Source organism: Lepus europaeus, chromosome 7, assembly GCF_033115175.1.
Source record: "Lepus europaeus isolate LE1 chromosome 7, mLepTim1.pri, whole genome shotgun sequence".
In the NCBI taxonomy this organism is placed as follows: Eukaryota; Metazoa; Chordata; class Mammalia; order Lagomorpha; family Leporidae; genus Lepus; species Lepus europaeus.
The window spans coordinates 65,249,657-65,272,014 of NC_084833.1; the positions used below are offsets into that span (position 1 = coordinate 65,249,657).

A 22,358-nucleotide genomic window follows, 5' to 3' on the forward strand; every position below is an offset into this window, starting at 1 on the left:
ATACGATGGTAGGGGAGCATATAGGGCGTGTATGCTGGTGTAAGAATTTTGTGTGAAAGATAGTATTATTAATAGAAACATAGGATGGCAGATGCAGTGGAGATATGGGATATATTGTGAGCAGAATAGAAGAATAATGGAAAGAAAAAGCACACGACAACCTGGGAAATACCAGACCCTAGTTTGGAAGGTTCAACCTAATGTCTAAGAACAAAGTACTTTGGAAATAAAAATGTATTTAGTATGTGAGATGTTATTGATGCTGCAGTTTGTTGTGGAGGTAGTTGGCAGGATTACTTTGGGAATTACAAGTTCATGAATGGAAGATAGACTGTGGACTTTGGAGTTAGACAAATCTGAGTTTGAATCCTGATCCTGCCACTTACTAGCTTCAGTTTTCTTATGTGTAGCTTGAGAATGATAATCTACAATGTCTGTGGATAGTTGTGAGGATTAAATGCAATAAACAATTCAAATTTTTAAACCAGTTCCTGGCACATAGCAAGCACTAAATGGATGCTTTTTCATTCACCAATGATTTATTAAATAAATGTGCGATATGTGCCAGACACTATTAGACCTCTGAGTTTTAATAAATATTAATATTTTTATACCTGAATTAGATTTTATTGGCCTTTGAGTCACCAAGCAAAAAGCAATAGAGTTTTGGCCGGCACTGTGGCTCAACAGGCTAATCCTCCGCCTTGCGGCGCCGGCACACCGGGTTCTAGTCCTGGTTGGGGCTATCCCGGTTGCCCCTCTTCCAGGCCAGCTCTCTGCTATGGCCCGGGAAGGCAGTGGAGGATGGCCCAAGTGCTTGGGCCCTGCACCCACATGGGAGACCAGCAGAGGCACCTGGCTCCTGGCTTCGGATCAGCTCAATGCAGCGGCCATTGGAGGGTGAACCAACGGCAAAGAGGAAGACCTTTCTCTCTGTCTCTCTCTCTCTCACAATCCACTCTGCCTGTTTAAAAAAAAAAAAAAAGCAATAGAGTTTTATTCTATATATAAATAAAGAACTATAGAATGCTTTTAAGCAAGGTTTAACATCTAATCATATAATTTGTGATCATTTTGTTCTGGTACATGAACAGCCCCAATTGTGTGTGTGTGTGTGTGTGTATGTATAAAATTAGGGGAAACCTAATTTACCTGTACTTATCCTAATTATTGATACACTATGACTTGAAAGATTTCTTGATCTCCATTTCAGTGTTTTGACTTTTTTTTTTTTTAATTTTAAAAATCAAGAAAAGATGCTTCTTTAACTTTACTTTTGTCAGAATCTTTTCATGTTAACTTCAGTTTTGGCAAAATAATTTAAGGGAAAAGTAATGATTCACGTGAATAAAACAAGAAATAAAATTTGAAGCCTTTGAACATAAACAAGCATCGTCTTTCAAAGAGCATAGAAATGTTTGTCTCTTACTGCTCTCACCTGGCAAAGGACCATCAGCTATTGCGTACTCTCAGCAAAAGCAAACACTTGCGACTCACTGGATCACTCGGTGTTGGTCACAATTGCCTGTTTAGCTGAAAGGAAGCACAGAAAGAAGTATGGGTGGAGGAACAGAGTGTAGAGTCAGGGATTGGATCATTCCTCATACCTCTTTCCAAAACTCCACAGACAGTGATTACGTAGGATAGTCGACTAAACACAGAAATGATAAGATTTTTCTGCTTCAGAAAAGCAAGCACTTTACTTTAGAATTATCATATAATAACTTCAATTATTTTCCCTCATTTGTGGGAACCATATCCATGGCAAAACTACTCTAAATTGTGCAGCTTTCCTTATGGAAGACTTGTTTTTCTCGATGCCTGGTTCCCCACGAAACATGAGCTCTGTGATTTTCCCTGTATCCTCTTTAGCTGACATTCAAATTCATTCTTCGGAAGTGCTCCAAGTCAATATTAGGCACTGATATTTTATAGACTGGAACTGGGCATTTTCACTGTGTAAACCTGAAAAGTAAATAGTCATATTTCACTATGATTGAGAGAATGAGGAAGCCCATATTTCCACCTGGGTAGCCAAAGACCATTTACATGATGGGACAAATGGAGAGGAACTGGCAAGGCTTTGGGCAGTGTTTAAGAAAGATGCACTCATTAGTGTACAGAGTATCTCTGGCAGTGAATTGACTGGAGATTCACTGGGACATCTCCAGAAAGTAAATGATGTGGTCCAGCGTCACTGATGTGCTGAAATAGGCTGCTTCTTTTTTTTTTTTTCCCCGCATCCCCAGAAGGAATTCAACAGAAGTCATTCCCAGGAATAGGAAATGACACTCCCTGGGGATTGCCATGGTGCATGAAGAAGAGATCCATATTTGTAAATTATTTGAGAAACAGATATGAGAAGAAGAAGGAGGAGGAGAGAGAGGGAGAGAGAGAAACTCCCATCCCCTCTGATTCGCTCCCCAAATGCCCAAAATGGCTGGGCTGGGTTGGAACCACAGCTAGGAGCTGGGAACATAATCCAGGTTCCCCCATGAGTATGGCAAGGACCCAATCACTTGAGCCATTACCTGTTCCCCAGGGTCTGCATTTGTGGGAAGACCAAATCAAGAACCAGAGCTAGGAACTGAACTTAGGTACTCTAATGTGTGATGTAGGTATCTTAGCTGGTGGGCCAAATGCCCTCTCCTGGTGTGTGTGTGTGTGTGTGTGTTTAAAAAGGAGAGAGAGAGAGAAAGATTGAGATTAATTTCATTTGCAGCAACTCTACTCACTTTTCCCACATGGGTGGCATGGCCGAAGTATATAGGCCGTCCTCTGCTACCTTCCTAGGTGCGTTAACAGGGAGCTATATTGGAAGCAGAGCAGCCAGGACCCTAACTGGCACTTCAATATGGTATGATGGTGCCACCCTAGCTTTGGCTTACCCTGCTGTGCCACAATGCTGGTCCCTGGGGTATATATTTTTAAGACAGCGAAAGTAAGTTGTATTGTTCTTTGCAGAGGAAAACAAGAATTATATAAGGTAGCCATCAAGCCTGATTGCTGAGCAAGTCATTTAACAAAACTGATATTACATTATAATGAATGACAAAATATTAGTATCTGTATTTCTAGACTTCTTGCCTATAGCGTACATCTTTATAAATAAAAAAAAAAAAAGCAATAAAGATTTTGTTGTCCCACAATTGTGAAACTGTCATCCTCAGTGTAGGCACAGCCAGTATAACATTTTCCTTAACCCTTTAGGCTCCATTTCCTTTACCAGCTATTTATAATAGACTCAGGAACTCAACCAGGACTCCCATTTGGGTTGGCAAGGACCCAAGTTCCTGAACCATCGCTGCTGCCTCCCAGGCTCTGTATTAGCAAGAAGCTGGAGTCAGGAGCTACAGCTGGGTATTGAACCCAGGCAATCCAATGTGGGACACAGAAATCTTAACCAGTGTCTTTAAGTGCTAGGCCAAACATCTGTCCCAATAAGGCAATTTACTCTCAGACACGTGAAAGCCTCTGGGATTGGAATGTAAATGAGAACTTTAAAATAAATCTGACCTGGAATACAGGACTATGTTGCAGGTTGGTGCAAAGTCTTTAGTCTTTATGTCCTGTTTCCCATTTTTTAACCAAAATATTGTTGACATGTTGCAATGAGTTTGGTGATGTAGGTGATATCAGAATATGGCTTTATACTCAGAAGGCAAGCATCCAGAGGCTATTTGGTAAGATAAACTACAGTTAGTAACTGAGTGTATGAAGAGCAGGAGTGCTTTGGTACTTAGTAGATAATGGAATTGAGAAGAGCGAGAGTTGAAGCTGAAAAACCAGCTAGGAGGCTCTGGCAGTATATTTAGACAGAGGTGAGAGACCTGAAATGGCCTTCATTGAATCCTTGATGCTAAATGTGTCGATACTGCCTAGGCCTGCTGGCTTTGCGACAGTGTCCCTTCCTTGCTTCCTTGAGATATTCTGCTCCTGTGACTGCTTTAACACCAACTCCCCCAGGTGTCCTACTTCTCTGGATATTCTGGTTAAGATTTTTTTTGGGGGGACTGGTTTTTATTTCTTAATTTTTCTAATCCCTTAAATATTGGAGTTCCTCTGGATTCTGTTCTAGGCTCTGTTCTCTTTCATTCTCACAATCGTCCAGGGTGATCTCATTCATTTTCATAGCATTAATAATGTTTCATAATGTTATTAGCATCTGTGTGCTAATGATTGCCACATTTTTATCTCCGGCCAAGATCTGTTTCCTGAGCTCCAGATCCTAATATTCCACTCATATTCAACATTCGTCTTAGATGTTGCACAGGCACCTCACACTGAAAACAGAACTCAAAATGCTTCTCCTGTATTTCCCATCTTGGTAATTGGCATCAACATTTTCCTGGTTCCCTGAGCCATATACCAGCGATCATTTTTTTTCTTTTCTTTTCTTTTCTTTTGCAATATGGTCTATCTACAATAAACCACAGACAGCTTAAGCTAATGTTAGGTGAGTTTTGGTAAATATACACACCCATGTTGTAATCATTCAAATCAAGGTATAGGAGAATTTTTATTACCCAGAAAGTTTCCTCATTCCCCTTGGCAAGTCATTCTGACACCCCAAGTCCCACCCCTGGTTGAGTCAAACATTTTCTTAAAATTGCCTCAGCATTTACTAGCTTTTCCTGTTCTTGAACTTCTTATAAATGGTCTCATACAATACATTATTTTAAATTTCTGACTTCTTTTATATAGCATACAGTTTTTTTTTTTTTTAAAGATTCATATATTTATTTGAAAGGCAGAGTTACAGAGAGATATAGGCAGGGGGGGGGGGAGCAAAGGTTTTCCATACACTGATGCACTCCCCAGATGGTTTCACTGGCTGGAGCTGGGCTGATTGAAGCCAGGAACCAGGAGCTTCTTCCGGCTCTCCCACACTGGTGCTGGGGCCCAAGCAGTTGAGCCATCTACTACTGCTTTCCTAGGCCATAGCAGAGAGCTGGATTGGAAGTGGAGCAGCCGGGACTAGATCGGCGCCCGTATGGGACGCTGGCAGTCTAGTCAGTGACTTCATTCACTATGCCACAGCACCGGCCCCTGTAACATATAGTTTTTGAAATGTATCCATGTTGTTGTATAGATCAGTAGCTTATTCCTTTTTTACTTTTTACTTCTATGGCTGTACCACAATTTACTTATCCATTATTGTGTTGATGGATATTTATGTTGGTTCCACAACAGAAGAAAACTGTTAAGAACACCTTACTCAAGCCTTTTGTGTCACGTGCTCTCATTTCTCTTATACCTAACAAACTGTTGATACCTCATACAAGAGGTATAAAAATTGAATCATTTAACTTATTGGAAAATCCCACACAACTTTCTAATGGTTATACAGTTTTACAGTCCCACCGGGAATGTTTGAAAGTTCTAGTTGCTGTACTTTTGTCAATATTTGGTATTGTCAGTTTTGTAAATTCTAGGCACTATAATAGACTTGTGGTAGTATTATTTTGATTTTGGTTTTTAATTCTATAATGACTAAGGGTATTGAGCACCATTTCATGTGCTTATTAGCCAGTCTCATATCTTTTTTTGTAATGTAATGTGTTTGTTCAAATATTTTGCCCATTATTATTTATTGAGTTGATTGTTTTTTTACTGTTGATTTGTAGTTCTTTAAGAAATGTATTTTTTCTCAATCAGTGCTTCTTCCCCACACCTTTCTATTTTCCCAGTACTCCTTCTTGATGAATCCTATTTGGGGGATCCTTGCCTAATCCAAGGTCATAAATATTTTTCCTACATGTTATTCTAGAAGCTTCATGACTTTTGTGTTTACATTTACATCTGCTTCATCTCAGATTAAGTTTTGTGTGTGAGGTGAGGCAGAGGTTAAGGTTTGTTTTAATTTTAAAATAAATTGATTATATAATGAACGGGTCTGTTTCTATCATCTGTATTTCATTGTTTTGTTTAGTCTCATGCAGCTACACTGTCTTACTATAACTTTACGATGAGCCAGAAAATCTGATGTAGTTTAAGCACTTCAACATTTTCTTGGCTACTATGGGTCTTTTGTATCTATATCATTTTTAGAATCAGCTTGTCAATTTCTACCAAAAAAAAGTCTTTTGGGGTTGTTTGCTTTTCCTCTAGAGATAATTTAGGGAGATTGAGCTGTTAACAATATTGAGTTTTCCAATCTATCACATATCTATATATCTGCATTTACTTATTTCTTCTTTAATATCTTTTAATATTTTATTTTCAGAGTACAAATCTTTCACATTTTCCATTGAATTTATTTTAGTTATTTGTTTATTATATAGAAACACCAATTTATTTTTATATGTTAATCTGGAATCTTGCAATTTGCTAAATTTATTATTTCTAGTAGTTGAATTGTAGATTTCTTTGGACTTTTCTGTATATGCAGTCATAACATCATTGCCTATATTTATGACTTATTTTTATTGCTTTATTGCAATGTTTGGACATTGATTACAGTGTCGAGTAGAGTAATGAATGTGGACATCTTTGCCTTGTGCGTTTTAACATAATCATGATTTCATTCTGTCATTAATTGATTTTTAAATGTTATACCAACCTTATGCTGTCGGATAAGCCTCCTAATAAATATGTACTATTCTTTTCATATATTGCTGGAGTTAATTTATATTTATTAATAATTTCTGCATTTATTTTCATGTATGATGTTGATCTGTAATTTCTGATTTCTTGTCATGAAGCAAGTTATACTTGCAAGTTATATTCATAAAACAAATTGAGGGCCGGCGCTGTGGCTCAACAGGCTAATCCTCCGCCTTGCGGTGCCGGCACACCAGGTTCTTGTCCCGGTCAGGGCACCGGATTCTGTCCCGGTTGGCCGTCTTCCAGGCCAGCTCTCTGCTATGGCCCGGGAAGGCAGTGGAGGATGGCCCAAGTGCTTGGGTCCTGCACCCCATGGGAGACCAGGAGAAGCACCTGGTTCCTGGCTTTGGATCAGCGTGGTGTGCCGGCTGCAGTGCGCCAGCCACGGCGGTCATTGGAGTGTGAACCAACGGCAAAAGGAAGACCTTTCTCTCTGTCTCTCTCTCTCCCTCACTGTCCACTCTGCCTGTCAAAAATAAAATAAAATAAATAAATAAATAAATAAAAAAAACAAAAAGCAAATTGAAAAGTATTTCCTCTTCTTCTCTGAGAGTTTTTTGATGCAACTGGTATTTTACTGGTGAAACCATCCTGGCCTTGTGTCTTCTTTGTGAGAAGCATTTTAATTGCAAATGTATTTCCTTAATAAATAATGATTACTCATTTTCTATTTATTTTGTTTTGGAAACTTGTGGTTTTTAAGCAGTTTGACTATTTCTTCTAAGTTGTATTTACTGGTACAGTGTCTTCATAATTTCCCCTTAATGTCTTTTAAATGTTGGTAGGATCTATTGTGGTGTCTTCTTTTTTATCTTGATGTTGGTAATTTTGTTTTCAGGCATGATTCTTTTTAAAATTTTCTATTTATTTATTTGAGAGAGAAATAGAAAATGAGCTCCTATTTTCTGGTTCTGTTGTTTCAATCAGGAGCATAGCCAGGATGTGAACCCAGGCACTCTGATACAGGATGCAGCTGGTGTCTTAACCTCTATGGCAAATGCCTGTTCCATAATGTTGTTCTTTTTTTTTTTTTTTTTAAGATTTATTTTATTTACATATTTGAAAGGCAAACACCTTTCCCATATTGTTCTTCTTTTTATTTTTAAAGATTTATTTACATATTTGAAAGGCAGAATGACACACAGAGAGGGAGAGAGAGAGATCTGCCATCTACTTGTTCATTCCCCAAATGGCTGCTGCAACCAGGGCTGGACCAAGTAGAAGCCAGGAGCCAGGAATTCCATCCAGGTTCCCCACGTGAATGGCAGGACTCAAGCACTTGGGCCATCTTCCACTGTCTTCCCAGGCTTATTAGCAGGAAGCTGGATTGGAAGCAGAGCAGCCTGGACTCAAGCCAGCACTCTGGTATAAGATTCTAATATCTCAAGGGGTGGCTTAACCTGCTGCACCCTAGCTCCAGCACACCATATCATTCTTCCCTCTCTCACTTTTCATGTCTATACCCTGTACTTTCATTGTTTTAATTTAGGACAATATTCTCTGTTTCTTGGGCTGTGGCAGTAACCTCATAGACTATTTGCAGTCTTTTTTTCTGTGTGTCCCATTCACCTTACTATAAGAAGAAAGATCTATCTAAAATACAAACATAATTATTTTCCAGCCTAAAACTTTTTCATGGTTTCCTTCTCCATATGGAATGAAAAGCCATTGGTGATAAGGTATCGTAGCATTTGTCTCAAGTAGACCCATCTTTCCTGTATTTTCTTCTCTCTGCAAGCTTGAGGGAACTATTTTTCACCTTCTTTCTAGGTGTTCCAGTTTGTCATTCTCCATCTTAACTGTGAATGCAGCACTTCAGATGTGGTATGATCAACACTAACTAGACAGAAATTGTCTTCTAATGTCTCCTTCACTGAGATTATTGTTCATATCTGATTCATATGGTCTCAACTAATCTTTATGAATATTTACATGGTATAATACCTTTTATTCACTACATCTTTACATTCCCAGTGGTGTCTAGCTTCAAAGAACCTTCTTAAAGCTCAATGTATCATCTCAAATTGTGTTAAGTACTAGGGATGCATCTATTTGCTGTCACCAGAGTACCTGTCAGACATTTGCTTAATCTGTCTTTCCCAACACCAGTGATGATTTTTATTTCAGCCTGGGAGTGTTAGTGTTGATATTGACCAGTCACCCATATACCCAGATGGTATATATTTCTCTCTTTATAGATTCTTTACATAGTTTGCAAAATCAAGAAACTTTCCTCTGAAACTGGCCAACTAGTTAGGAGGTAAAGCAGTTTCTTTTCTTGTCAGTCCTTACCCCCTGGGGAATTAGGATGTCCTTCGTTATTTTTAAAAGCCTAAACACTTCAAACTTTTATTCTCCTGTTGGATTTGAAAGGGGGACATTATTAGCTCTGTCTTGATGTAGCAGGGGCTCTGAAAGTCTATTTGGATAACACTGAAGATTGGAGGAAATGTGACTCTGTCTGTGTGTTTTAAGCCCCTAAGGTAAGATCAGAAAGCGTCTGGGCCAGTGAGAGCCAAATAGTTGAAGTCATACATTAATTATGGTCATGAATCATTTTTATTTTTAAAGTCTTTACCGTTTGACAAGGTTGTTTGCATAGTACCAGCGCAGTTTTAGGCAGCACTTTCCTCTTTTAAAGTCACAGGCTATTTTGTTGCTCTGTTCTCTGGCTTGATAATGCCTATGGTTTGCAGAATTGAGTTAAAATTACTTGTTTTGTACCTGGACAAATGTCAGGAGATATTATGTGGTTATGCGCTGATTAGTTTTGGTATAATATTTTAGAGTTGTAAATATGGGAAACTATCATGTTGGTTTATCAGTTAATCTCCCATTGATGTCAATCAAAAATAGAAATCTTGAGACTATGCTGTTATATTCAGACATTGGACATTCACTGAACAAATGTATTTTGAGTGCCTCCTTTGTGCCACATTCTGTGCTAATTAGCATTTAGAATACATAGGGGAAGGTCAGATTTTTTTTTTTCCCCTCAGAAATACCTATTGAGGAAATAGACAAGGAAATAAAGAGTTGCTATAAAATGTAGTTAAGTGATGTCGGAGTACTTCAAAATGTTCTTAGCTTGGTACAAAGCTACATGTATCTTTCCATTTTCCACAGACTTTTTAAAGTAGTCTTGTATTTGTTGCAGTGTCACATACATGGTCTGGTAGATTTCCAGAGGGAGGTCTGCCTCTGCCTGTCTGTGACAGTCAGGGAAGGCTTTTGAAGAAGAGGCTATGCTTGAGCTGCCTCTTATCGGAGTAGGAGTTGACTAACCTGTTAAAGGACAGAGAGAACTTGTAGGCAGCACAGCTCATACAGAGGTACAGAAGCAAGAAGTGGCGCAATATATTTGGAGAACTGCCAGTAGCTCAATATTGCTAGAATTGAGAGTTCAAGGTAAAGAATATCAGGAAATGATACTTGGAGATGTTGGCAGGGACCAAATCATAGAGCCTTCCTTAAAATTTCTTTAGAGCTGCCATACACATGTGCACACCCAGAGCAAGAAGCAATAGGATTGTCTGCTCTGGATTCCTTAGGAGCACTGGAGCAATTGTTGAATTACTGATCTCATGAGCAAAGTACCTTTAATAAGAGTTGGTCCCTTTTAGAAGACCTAAGAAATCCTCAGCTATCAGGCAATTTCCAAAAGTGCAAAAAAGAAGTCATGAGTATTTTTAGTGTGTAGTGTCATAATAATAATCAAGTTGACAGAAATACTGATGCCATCAAATCCTTAATAAGATGCACCGCCCACATATGTGATGATTTTCAGGTTGGGACTGATGATGACCAGTTTGTAAATACTGAGGTAGAATTTATACACAGTGAAATATGCAGGTCATAAGTGTGAATTCCGTGAGTTTGGCGTACTTTTCACCCCAGTCAAGGTATAGGTCATCAGGGCCAGTGTTGTGGAACAGCAGGGTAAGCCTCCACCTGTGATGCCAGCTTCTCACGTGATCACTGGTTTGAGTCCCAGCTGCTCCACAGTCCTACCCAGCTCTCTGCTAATGTGCCTGGGAAAGCTGCTGAAGTGCTTGGCCCCTGCCACCCATGTGGGAGACCCAGATGGAGCTCGAGGCTCCTGGCTTCCACCTGGTCCAGACCTAGTTACTGCAGCTACTTGGGGAGTGAACTAGCAGATGAAAGATCTCCCTGTCTCTGCCTCTCTCTATAACTCTGCCTTTCAGATGAAGAAAATAAATCTTTAAAAAAAAAAATGATGGAGAATAATTCCATTAGTTCAGGGGATTCCTTTGTTTCCCCTGCTCTGTGAGTCAGTCTGTACCCAGGAGGCAGCCAGCCACTCTTTTGGTTTGTCACCAGTGATAGGTTTTACCTGTTCTTGAAGTTTGTATAAGTGGAATCATACAGTATGTTTTTTTTTGCTTCTGGCATTTTTTTCACTCAACATAATGTTTTTTGTCTATATTACTGTGTGTATAATTCTATATATAAGAATGTTTATAGAAAATAATGCAAATCTCCATGAAATAAGAGTTAATAGCCACACTGAATTATACCCTACAATGTAAATCTACTTGGCAGAGACCAAAAAACAAAAATCTCACAAAATCATAGCTAAAACACAAAGAAAAATAGCTCTGTATTTCTTCAGTGAGAATGTCATTGCTCCTTAACCAGTCCAGTGTTCAAGACCTGTGCGTTTTTCTTGCGTACCTTCTTTTGTTTGCTTTTTTCTTATGTGTTTCAAAGTGCTGACTGCTTTGATTGAACCTTCTGAACTTTGTGAATTAGTGTGAATATTGTTTTTTGTTAGGGATACCCATGATTAACTGTCTCTGTGACTTTAGCAATCCACTTGATTGCCCTGGGCCTCAGCTCCCATATGTAACATGGAAGGATTTAACCAGGCTGTTTTCTAAGGGTTCTTCTAGGCTCCTGTGAGTTCTTCATCCTAGTTGAGTACATCAGAGGCAGGCGGGCAAGTAAAGAAAGGATCTTTTAGGGCTACATTGTTTTAGGATTTATTGTAATCTCTGTTATTTCATTGTAAATATGCTAGGCAATCGAGAAACAATCAGTGTGGGTTCATCATTAATACTGTCTATCCTGGGAGGTTTGTCATTTATATTTGTCACTGTATGTTGAGTTCATAGTTAATTCACTTAAATTTCTTTCCAATTTGTTATTTTTAGGCTACATAGAGCCCAGTGTGCAATTAAACAGACTCAGGTAACTGTTCAGAAAATTGGAAAGGAGATTGAAGAAAAACTAAGACTCACCTCTACAAGCAATGGGCTGGTAGGTTTTCAGTGTTTGCCTGTTTAAACTCCTTTTGCACTAAAAGGGATTATCATATTCTTCTTGGATTAATTTTTTTCATAACTAGATATTTATTATTATTTTTCTTAATAATGTTTCGCTGAATGTTTCTGTTGGCATTTAACTGTTGGGAATAAGCTTCCCCATCTGCTAGTACTGTAACATACAAAGTGCCTGATCATTCTGCTAGATGAGACTTTAAAATCCATACAGTTTCTTAGAAGATAATTAACAGGCTATTTTATTAATGTCTTATAAATGTGAACTCTAAACATGAACTGTATAGTGAAGGAAAAATAGCTGCCAGAAAGAACAAAAATAAACTTCAGGGACCAATCTGCTTCTAAGAAATGAATTTAAAAATTACTTGGACTGAGCATAATATACTGGGTTGTGGGTAAGGTTCTCTTTTGGGAAATACTGTGTTAGTGAGGCATTTCCAAAGAAATAGAAATTCCAACCCAAGTGAACAGATTTAAAATATTAGTATAATTTTGGGTTCCTTTGTACTCTTCCTAGTAAAGAAAAATAATGTCAATTTTAGAATGATGAGTGTCTTTGTATGCACAGTAGTGGATATGACTAATAAGTTGAACTTTTTCTTAAAAGAACCCAAATGGCTATGAATAGCTTTTGATGAAATTTGTGCTATAGATTATGATACTTAAAATTCAGATCTTCTAGTTAAGTTCTAGATAAACTTAAGTGTTTGTTTGCCTGAATCAAATAGGTAGCTTCTTCCATTTTGTCATTTGTGCCACTGTCAGCGTGGCAGGGGGTCTTTACATTCCCAAGCAAAAGCTTTTTGTTACATTGAAGATTTGCCCAAGTAGAGAACTGTAGCAACAGAATTAACCTACAGAATTCTCTGTCCTAGAATTGGAAATGGATTAGTTCACACTATAAAAAATTGCTGATTTTGACCTATAAACAACAATTTAATATAGTTCAGTCCAATATTTAGTAATGTTGACCTGGCAAATAACAGGCATACAAAATATGGTGGCTGCAATAACGTTAACAGTATTTCTTATTCATATGACTCTCCTTGTCTATGCAAAATATTTCATTCCTAAGATACCATTAAATCACCTTTTATTATAACATAAGCCCAAAAAAGGACCAAATTCCAGATCATAAATATTTTGTCAGAGAGAAAAAAAATAGCTAATTTTAATCCTTTCTGTAGTGTACAAAAATGCTACATTTTTAGAACTTTTGTCTGGTTAGAAATTGCTAGGTTTTATTTTTCTTATTTTCCTCTCCCAAGGCAAGACTGGGAAATTGCTCGTTTTATTAAATGACAGCACATGCTTTGTCTCAGTATGGAAAAATGTATGTTTAATCCTGTTTTTCTAAAATATAAGTGGTGACACATAGAGCAAGGTGATAGAATGTATGAGTTTAGAGAGGTCAGGTTCAGAGGTTCACTGTGTGTTTTTATGCTGCCTGTTGAACACAGAAGAAAATCATTGGGTGTTGAACTGAAAGTGAACCTAAAAATCATCTACTTCCCTATTATCCCTATTTAAAATCAGTTTCTCTCCGTCCCACCAGTACATTCTCTCCCCTTTCCTGCTTTAGTTTTCTGTATAGTGCTTACTGCCTTTTAACATGGTGTATATTTTATGTATTTCTCTGTCTAATCTGTATGAAAGGAGCAATTCTTGTCATTCTCTTTTTTCCTTGCCATAACCTCAGCATCTAAAAAAGTATTTGATACATAGTAAATAGTCAACAAATATTTGTTGAATTTAAGAATGAATCTAATATCATGTCCTTCTATAATAGGACAGAAAAAGGAGACTTAAAGAAGAGAAGCAACTTTTTCAGAATAATTTGACTGACTGAGACAGAGAATTTGTTTTACTTGTTTCCTCTTGGGGAATAATGCCATCTACATGTAAATCATACTCCAACCCAAGTATTTTCAACATATAAGAATTAATTTAATTTTGGCCTAAGTAAAAATACAGTGAGAAGCTTTCTTTGATATTGAAAGAAATCAGATTATTTTCAAATACAACTTCTTATTTACTTCTGAGTAGTTAAAAGAAATTGGATTTATAGTTGATGACTCTCAAAGGCATAGCATCGTCTCACATTATACTAATGCCCAACTATTTCTTTGGCATTTAATTATATTTTGTATGAAATATCTGCTCTTGTCATCTTGAGGTTTTACTATGTGTTTTAGATTTTGTCGAATGATCTTTCTTGGCATAATTGTGTGTTTTTCTCTTTCAGTATTTCAGTGACATACATTGCTTGATATTTGCATTCCTAGGGAAAGCCTTGGTCATGATGGGTTATCCTTTTTATGCATGTTACTGGATTCAGTTTGTTAAAATTTTTAAAAATTATACACACACGTGTGTGTAGTAGTAGATATGTATAAGTATTCATGAAGGATATTGGTCTGTAGTTTTGTTTCCTTGGTAATCTGATGTTTTTGTCAGGGTAATACTGGCCTCAATTCACTGTTGGGAAGTTTTGTTTTCTGTTTTCTAAAAGACTATGGAAAGAATTGGAATTGTTATTGCTATTGAAGTCATCTGGGCTTGGTGCTTTCTTTGTGGGAAAGTTTTGAAGCAGAAATTCAGTTTCTTTAGTAGTTATAGGATTTTCAAGTTATCTACTTTTTTTGAATCAAAATTATTTTAATAATTACAAAACATCTCTTTTACAGAATTGTTATAAAATAGCAGGTGTCTTCTCCATAGTTAACAGAATTATTTATGCTTGAGCTCTTGGCTAAGAGGAGCTGAAATCAATAAAATGTCTTGGACTGTTAGCTCAGAAATCATCCTAGGAAGCCCGCCCTGTTGATGTCTGTCATGCTTAGCTATCATGAGATGACCTGGCCCTTAAAAAAATTTTCATCTTTCTTTCTGTATTCATTCTTTGGGGGCTTGAAGTGAATTTGGCAGTGTTCATTAAACACCTTCCAGCTCCTGTCATTTCCCACTTCTCCAGCATTTAGTTCTGACTGTATCCATGTCAACTTTGGCTATTCTTTTCTAAGTTGCTTTACTAATGTTAAATTATCCAAATTCTTCTCTCCTTCTTGCTACTTCTGAAGTCTGGGCTATATAGTTTTGTTAATGACTCTGTCCCTACTAGCATGAGCTGCCATCAAAGACTCGTAAGTTGCTTACAGGTTTGGCTGGCATCCATTTTCCCTGTAAGGGAAGCTGTTGGAAGTGTAATGTTTAATTCGTCAACTATTCTGTCATCAATTGTCCTCATCACCTCGAGTAATTCCTGGAACTCAGTGAACTCCTCACAGTTCATACTGCCCTATCGGACCCAAGTTATCTACTTCTTGAGTGAACTTTGTTAGCTTGTATCCTAGGATTTGTCGGTTTCACTTTAGAGTTTAATCTTTAATTTTAGTTATTCTAATGGATATGTGGGACTTTCTTGCCTTGTTTTTAAGTTGCATTTTTATGATGAACATTTTTCATATCCTATTAGTCACTTGTGGATCTTGTAAGAAGTGTTAAAGTATTTTTTTTTCTTTAAAAAATAGACAATCTTATATTTACAGGAAACTTTCAGAGGTAATTCACAGAGTTCACATAAATGTTTTACCCAGTTTTTCTTGATGTTGACATCTTGTATCACCATAGTACATTTGTCCTGGGACATGGTCAAAGCCAAGAACTAACACCGATATGTTACTACTAGCAATGAAATTTATTCAGATTTCACCAGTGTTTCCACCATCTTTTTTTTTTAAATGCATAACAATTTTTAGAACAGTTTTAAATTTACAAAATTATCACAAAAATAGAAATTTACCTTTTATACTCCAGACCCAATTTCTTCTGTTATTGACATCTTATCTGAATATGCTGCATTTGTTATAATTAAGGAATGTATAATGATAAATTATTATTAGCCAAATTCCATGCTTTATTCAGATTTCCTTAGCTTCTACTCAGTGTCCCTTTTCTTGTCTAAAATTCCATCAGGGAAAACTTAATACATTTAGTAGTTACGCTTCCTAAGACTCTTCTTAGATGTGACCATTTGTATAACTTTCTTTGTTTCTGATGACCTTTACATTTGAGGATTACAGGTCAGGTATTTCTTAGGACTTGTCTGGTATTTTCCTCACAATTACATTGGGTTCTAATGCCTCTTTTTTGTCTCAGTATCTTGTCTCTGGGGTACAACAATGGATCGAGTTAATATGTCTTCCCAGTCTTCTTTGTTCTGTGGGGTTTTTAGTTTCTTTTAAATCACCATGGCTAATCACTGTGAATATTAACTTAGATCCTTTGGTCAAGGTAGTATTTGCTAGGTTCCTCTATTATAAAGTTCCCTTTCCACATTCTTGTTTTTTGAAAGCAATTATAAAAACTCAGCCTACATTGTGGGGGTGGAGGTGAGGGTGGGGAGAAATTAGGCTCCAGCTCCTAGTTAGAAGGAGTACCTCCCTATGTTATTTGGAATTCTTCTAAGGAAGATTTGTCTCTTCTTCCTGCATTTATTTATTCAATCATTTACTGATCAGCATGGGCTCATGTATGTTTGTTTTGTACTTGGGTTCGGAGCCAGTGCTATGTTAAGGGATCTTTCAGGTTGGCTCGTGTCCTTTTGATATGCTCCCATCTCTCTCTCTTTTTTTTTTTTTTAAAGTAATTCCTTACTGTGGTACTGTATGATCCTGGCTCATCTTTTATTTTTTCTGTCTCATCCATAGAAGCAGCCATTTTTCCAAGGAACATTTAGGTACTGGGTATGCTTGTTGGTACTGAGTTACAGCCACGTCCAGGCCCCTCAGTGGGCAAACCTGGCATATACACTTGTCTCTAGAAGTATTATGAAAGAGTTCATACTGTGTTTTCAGTTCTGTGTCGCAGGGTTCATTCTCACTTTGGTTTTTTGTAGTATCTTCTCTATCAGTGAGATACCTTGCTCCATTATCTGTAATTATTTGACTTATTTTATTCAGTCCTAGTATACATGTAAAGGAATCTCAGATTTCTTATTTTTCACCAGAATCTTTATCTGTTTATTTCAGGGTTTTAAGAACGTGTGTTTCTGTATGTTCCTTTTCTGATATGCATTTTTCCTCAGTCTCAGGCTTCCTTTTTGTGTTCTTAAAGTATTTTCCAGAAATGAGAGAAAATTTTTGGTTTTTTAAGCAGGATTTTCTTTTCTTTTTATGTTTTTTATTTATTTATTTTTTTTAAGATTTACTTATTTACTTGAAAGGCAGAGTTACAGAGAGAGAGGGAGACACACACACACACACACACAGAGAGAGAGAGAGAGAGAGAGAGAGAGAGAGAATTTTCCCTCTGCTGCTTCCCCAAATGCATTAGCAGGAAGCTGGACTGGAAGTGGAACAGCCTGGAATCGAACTGGCGTTCACATGGGATGGCGTCAAAGGTGGCGGCTTTACGCACTACGCCACAGCACCAGACCCTGAGCAAAAGTTTTTAAGCTTGACAAAAGCTAATGTAATTTTGTCTTTTAAAACTTTAATGTTTATTTTGCAGACTTTTTGTGTTTGTTTTAAAAATGTTTCCCTGGCTCAATGTCACAAGAATGTTCTCCTGTGTTTTGTTCTACCAGTTTTATAGTTTTGGGCTTTACATTTAGACCTAGGATTCATTTCAAGTTAATTTTTTGTAAAGATAAAATAAAAGTACATGTTTTTCCTCGTGGATATCTAGTTGAATAGTCTTTCCTTTTGTCATTTAATTGTCTTGATATGATTACCTAAAATCAGTTGACCATATATATATACATTTGTCTATTTCCAGATTCTCTATTCTGTTCCATTGATCTGTATGTCTATCTTTCACCAATACCAAACTCTTACTATGTAGATTTATCTTAAAATCAGATAGAGTAAGTCCTCTTTGTTCTTTAAAAAAAATTCCAGTTTTTTTTTAGACTCTTTGTATTTCCAAGTGAATATTAGAATCAGTTTGTCAATTGTTACAAGAAAAAAACCTCCTGAAATTTTGATAAAGATTTGTAAGATAAAATTATGGCGAATTGCCATCTTTAATAGAATGAAATCCTCTAAGCCATGAACATAGCATATCTATTTAGATTTTTCCCTTTAATTCTCTCAATAATGTCTTAGAGCTTTAACTATGGGGATTTTGGATAACTTTTGTTAGAGTTATTTGTAAGTGTTTTATGTGAATTTTATGGGGGGGGGAGATAAAGGGGAGCCATTGTTGCAAATGAATTATTTTAAGCTAATTTATTTATTTTCATTAAATAAAGGGAGATCTTTCATCTGATGGTTCGCTCACCAAATACCCATAATAACCAGGGCTGGACAGGCTGAAGCCAGGAGCCTGGAACTCAGTCCAGGTTTCCTTTGTGGTTGGTAGGGACCCAGTTACTTGAGCCAATATCTGCTGACTCCTGGTGTGCACATCAGCAGGAAGCTAGATCAGAAGTGCAATAGCCAGGACTCAAACCAGACTCTCCTATATGGGATGCCATTGTCTCAAGTGATAGCCTCTCTGCCAAACACCTGCCCCAACACACTGAATTATTTTTGAATTTTTATTTCCCATTTGTTTGCTGTTAGTATATAAGGACATAGTTAATTGTGTATCTTACAGTATTGTTCTTAACTTATAGCAGTTACTTTATAGACTTCTTATGGTTTTCTATTTAAACAATCAATTCTATAAATTTGGACAGTTTAATTTTTCTGCCTTATATCAATGGATAGGACCACAGTATTATGTTGAAAAAAAAAGTGATAAGAATTGGAATCTTGCCTTGTTCCTGGCTTTAGGGAAAACAATTTATCCCTTCTCCTGTAAATATAATGTTGGCAATGACCTGTATTGGTTTTGGGAAATTTACGTTATTTGCAGTCTCTTAAATTCTTTTCAAAATTAGGAATGGATATGGCATTTTCTAAAATAGTTTTTCTGCATCTATTAAAATGACTGTATGCTTTTCTTCCTTGTTCTGGTAATATTATGAGCTAATTGATTAATTTCAGATGCTTGACTGAACATTGCTTTTCTGGAATAAACCTGTTTTGATTACAGTGTATAGAACTTTTTGTATCTTGCTGGAGTTTTTTTTAAAGATTTTATTTATTTATTTGAGAGCTAGAGTTACAGACAGTGAGAGGGAGAGACAGAAAGATCTTCCGTCTGTTGTTTCACTCCCCAAATGGCCGCAACGGCTGGAGCTGCGCTGATCCGAAGCCAGGAGCCAGGTGCTTCTTGCCGGTCTCCTACGTGGGTGCAGGGACCCAAGGACTTGGGCCATCTTCTACTGCTTTCCCAGGCCATAGCAAAGAGCGGGACTGGAAGAGGAGCAACCAAGACTAGAACCGGTGCACATATGGGATGCTGGCGCTGCAGGCAGAGGATTAATCTACTGTGCCACGGCGCCGGCCTGGATTTTTTTTTTTTTTTTTAAGGTTTATTTTATTTATTTGAAAGGCAGAGTTTAGAGAAGTGGGGAGAAACAGAGAGAGATCTTCCACCTGTGGTTCACTCTCCAAATGGCTGTAACAGCTGGGAGTGGACAAAACCAAAGCCAGGAGCCAGGAGCTTCTTCTGGGTCTATGGGTTCAGGGCCCCAGGCTGCTTTCCCAGATGCTTTAGCAGGGAGCTGAATCAGAAGTGGAATAGCCTGGATATTTTAAATATTTTCTAATTCTCTGCTGAGATTCCATACCTATTTATTTCTTAGGTGAATGTTATATGTCTGTCATTCAGCCTATTTATGGGAATGGCTTTAAAGTATTTTTCTGATAAATCTGACATTTGGGTCATCATGAGGTCATCATATATTGTAGCTTCCATGGAGAATAAGTTGTATTTTCTGAACCTCCCTATATTGGATAATATTGCATAGCATCCTGGACATTGTGAATGTAATTTAATGGGATCTCTGGAGTTTTTCACATTGCTGTAAAGAATGTTGATATTTATTTTAGCATGTAGTTAATTCAGTTGTACTCAAACTATCGTGCTGCAGTGGGCATTTGTTTGCTCAGATTTCAATGTTCTTTTCCCTTAAGCTCAAGCAGCTTTCTGTTTGCTTCATGAATTTTCAGCGTGGAGTCTGTCTAGTCAGAGTTCAGTCCAATTTAAACAAAGGTTGGGTTGCCCTTTCTCTGGCTTCTTCCATCCTGGCAGCCTTGATTGTTTGACTTCTTTTCCCTGGCCCCTTCACCTGGAAAGATAGTTGACTTTCTCTCCGAGTTTGCAGCCACCCTCAAGTCAAAGTCACAGGCAAGGTGAAATTCACCGTGCGGGTTGATTTCTTCAACCAACTTCTGACTCTTCTCCAAATGATGCCTGACATTGATCAGTCTCCAGAACCCTCCAGTGGTAGTGGCTTGGACTTTATTGGAGTGTATAGCTGTTATCTACAGGAAGAACAGTTTGTTAGCTGCTCATTCTCTCAGTGGCCAAACCTTTCTTTATTTTATTATTAGATATTTTTTGCTTTATCTCCCTAGCTAAGCCTGAGGGCAGGGCCCGATATTGCTACTGAGTCTATGAAAATAATAGATTTAGTAGAATATTTTCTAGGAAATCTTTTCCTCTTCTTCGTGCCTGACAAGGTACAATAGAAGCAATCTATAAACTACATTTAAAAGCAAGTGTGTTAACGTTTTTTGAGAATACCATAGTTCTAAATTTTTTTCCCCAGATTGTTAATTATTTCCAGTTGGGGGAGTGGCTATTATTGGTTAAGATGAAATATTCCCTAAACCACTAATTCTCAAAATTTTTGGTTTCATGACCCTACTGTAGTTTTAAAAATTGTTCTAACCTCAAAGAACTTAGAGTATAATTTTTAATAATTATAGTACTAGAAATTAAATCTGAGAAATTTGAAAACACTAATTTTCTAATTCATGTTAAAGTGCCAATAATAAATCTATTACATATTAATATAATACATTTTTATGAAAAATAAGTATTTTACTAAACAAAAACATTTGGATTTGCTTTAAGTTTTTGTGCATTTAACTTCTATTAAGTTAATGTCTAGTTTAATAAAAGACAGCAGGATTCTCACATCTACTTCTCAGTAAATCTATTTCAGTATCACAATCTTCCAGACTCAGCTAAACATTAGCATATGCATATACCTATGAGAAAATGAGAGAGAAAAGGCATGTAACAGTTTAGTGTTGTTATGAAAATGTATCTTGGGGCTGGTGCTGTGGCATAGCAGGTAAAGTTGCCGCCTGCATTGCTGGCATCCCATATGGGCGCTGGTTCTGAATGTCCTGGCTGCGCCGCCGCTTCCCATCCAGCTCTCTGCCATGGAAGCAGTAGAAGATGGCCCAAGTCCTTGGGCCCCTGCACCCATGTGGGAGACCCGGAAGAAGCTCCTGGCTCCTGGTTTCGAATTGATGCAGCTCTGGCCGTTGCGGCCAACTGAGGAGTAAACCAGCGGATGGAAGACCTCTCTCTCGGTCTCTCTCTTTCTCCTCCCCCCCCCCCCCATCTCTCTGCCTCTCCATCGATCTCTGGGTAACTGACTTTCAAGTAAATAAATAAATCTTTTTTTAAAAAAAAGAAAATATGTCTTATCTCATAAACCCAGAAAAAGTCTCAGAAGTTTGGCCTAAGGCTTCTTTGTATCCAGTATGATCTATGAGAAAATGCTTGTTCCCGTTAGTACAATGTTGATACATTAGCCTGTCAGCCTGTCATTCTGAAATGAGTGTTTAACCTTGCTCATGATTTTTTATTTTTTAGTCAAGACTAATAAATGGAAATCTGTGTGCTTGCAAGAAGACGAATGTGTTTGTGATTTTCAGTTCAGATACAGTGTTCTATAAAAATGCTAGTCCAATTAGAAGTGATCCATTGAGGATAAATATGTGACATTGAATATACTTGGAGTAAACACATAGGCACCTACAAAGATATTTATGGGATGTTAAGATCTTCAAGCAACTTCTCTTTTTATTTTTTATAGGATGGTGGTTATTTTGTTGGAAATTTTAAAGATTCATTTTACTTATTTGAAAGGCAGAGTGGCATAGAGGAAGAAACAGACAGAGATCCTTCAGCCACTGGTTCATTCTCCAGATGAACATAACATCCAGGACTTGGCCAAGCTGAAGTCAGGAGCCCAGAACTCCATGCAGGTCTCCCACATGGGTGGCAGGGGCCCAAGGACTTGGACGGTTTGCTGCTGCTTTCCAGGCATATGAGCAGTGAACTGTATCAGAAGCAGATTAGCTGGGACATGAACCAGCACTCTGATAACAGATGCTGGCTTTGCAGGCAACTGCTTAAGACATTGTACCACAACACTGAACCAGAGCAACTTGTCTTTGAGGTATTTGGGAGAAAGTAGAAGCAGATCCTATGTGCAGAGTTTGATTACTCATCAGAAACCACAGCCAGTAATTCTTGTTCTTAATGAATTGATAAAGTTTTGTAACTGACTCAGTTTCTGCAATGGACCATAAC

The 22,358-nt window shown here is 37.5% G+C and overlaps 1 protein-coding gene and 1 pseudogene across 3 annotated transcripts in view; one reads left to right on the forward strand and one right to left on the reverse strand.

Annotated features, from left to right (window-relative positions):
- UVRAG (UV radiation resistance associated) overlaps positions 1-22,358 on the forward strand; it is a 322,825-nt gene that overhangs the window by 144,207 nt on the left and 156,260 nt on the right. For all 3 annotated transcript variants that reach the window (XM_062196734.1, XM_062196732.1, XM_062196733.1), the window contains one exon: positions 11,781-11,886. In XM_062196734.1, coding sequence (XP_062052718.1) covers positions 11,781-11,886 — 106 coding nt within the window. The remainder of the gene's footprint in view (positions 1-11,780; positions 11,887-22,358) is intronic.
- On the reverse strand, positions 14,756-15,201 carry LOC133764863 (protein MIX23-like; annotated as a pseudogene).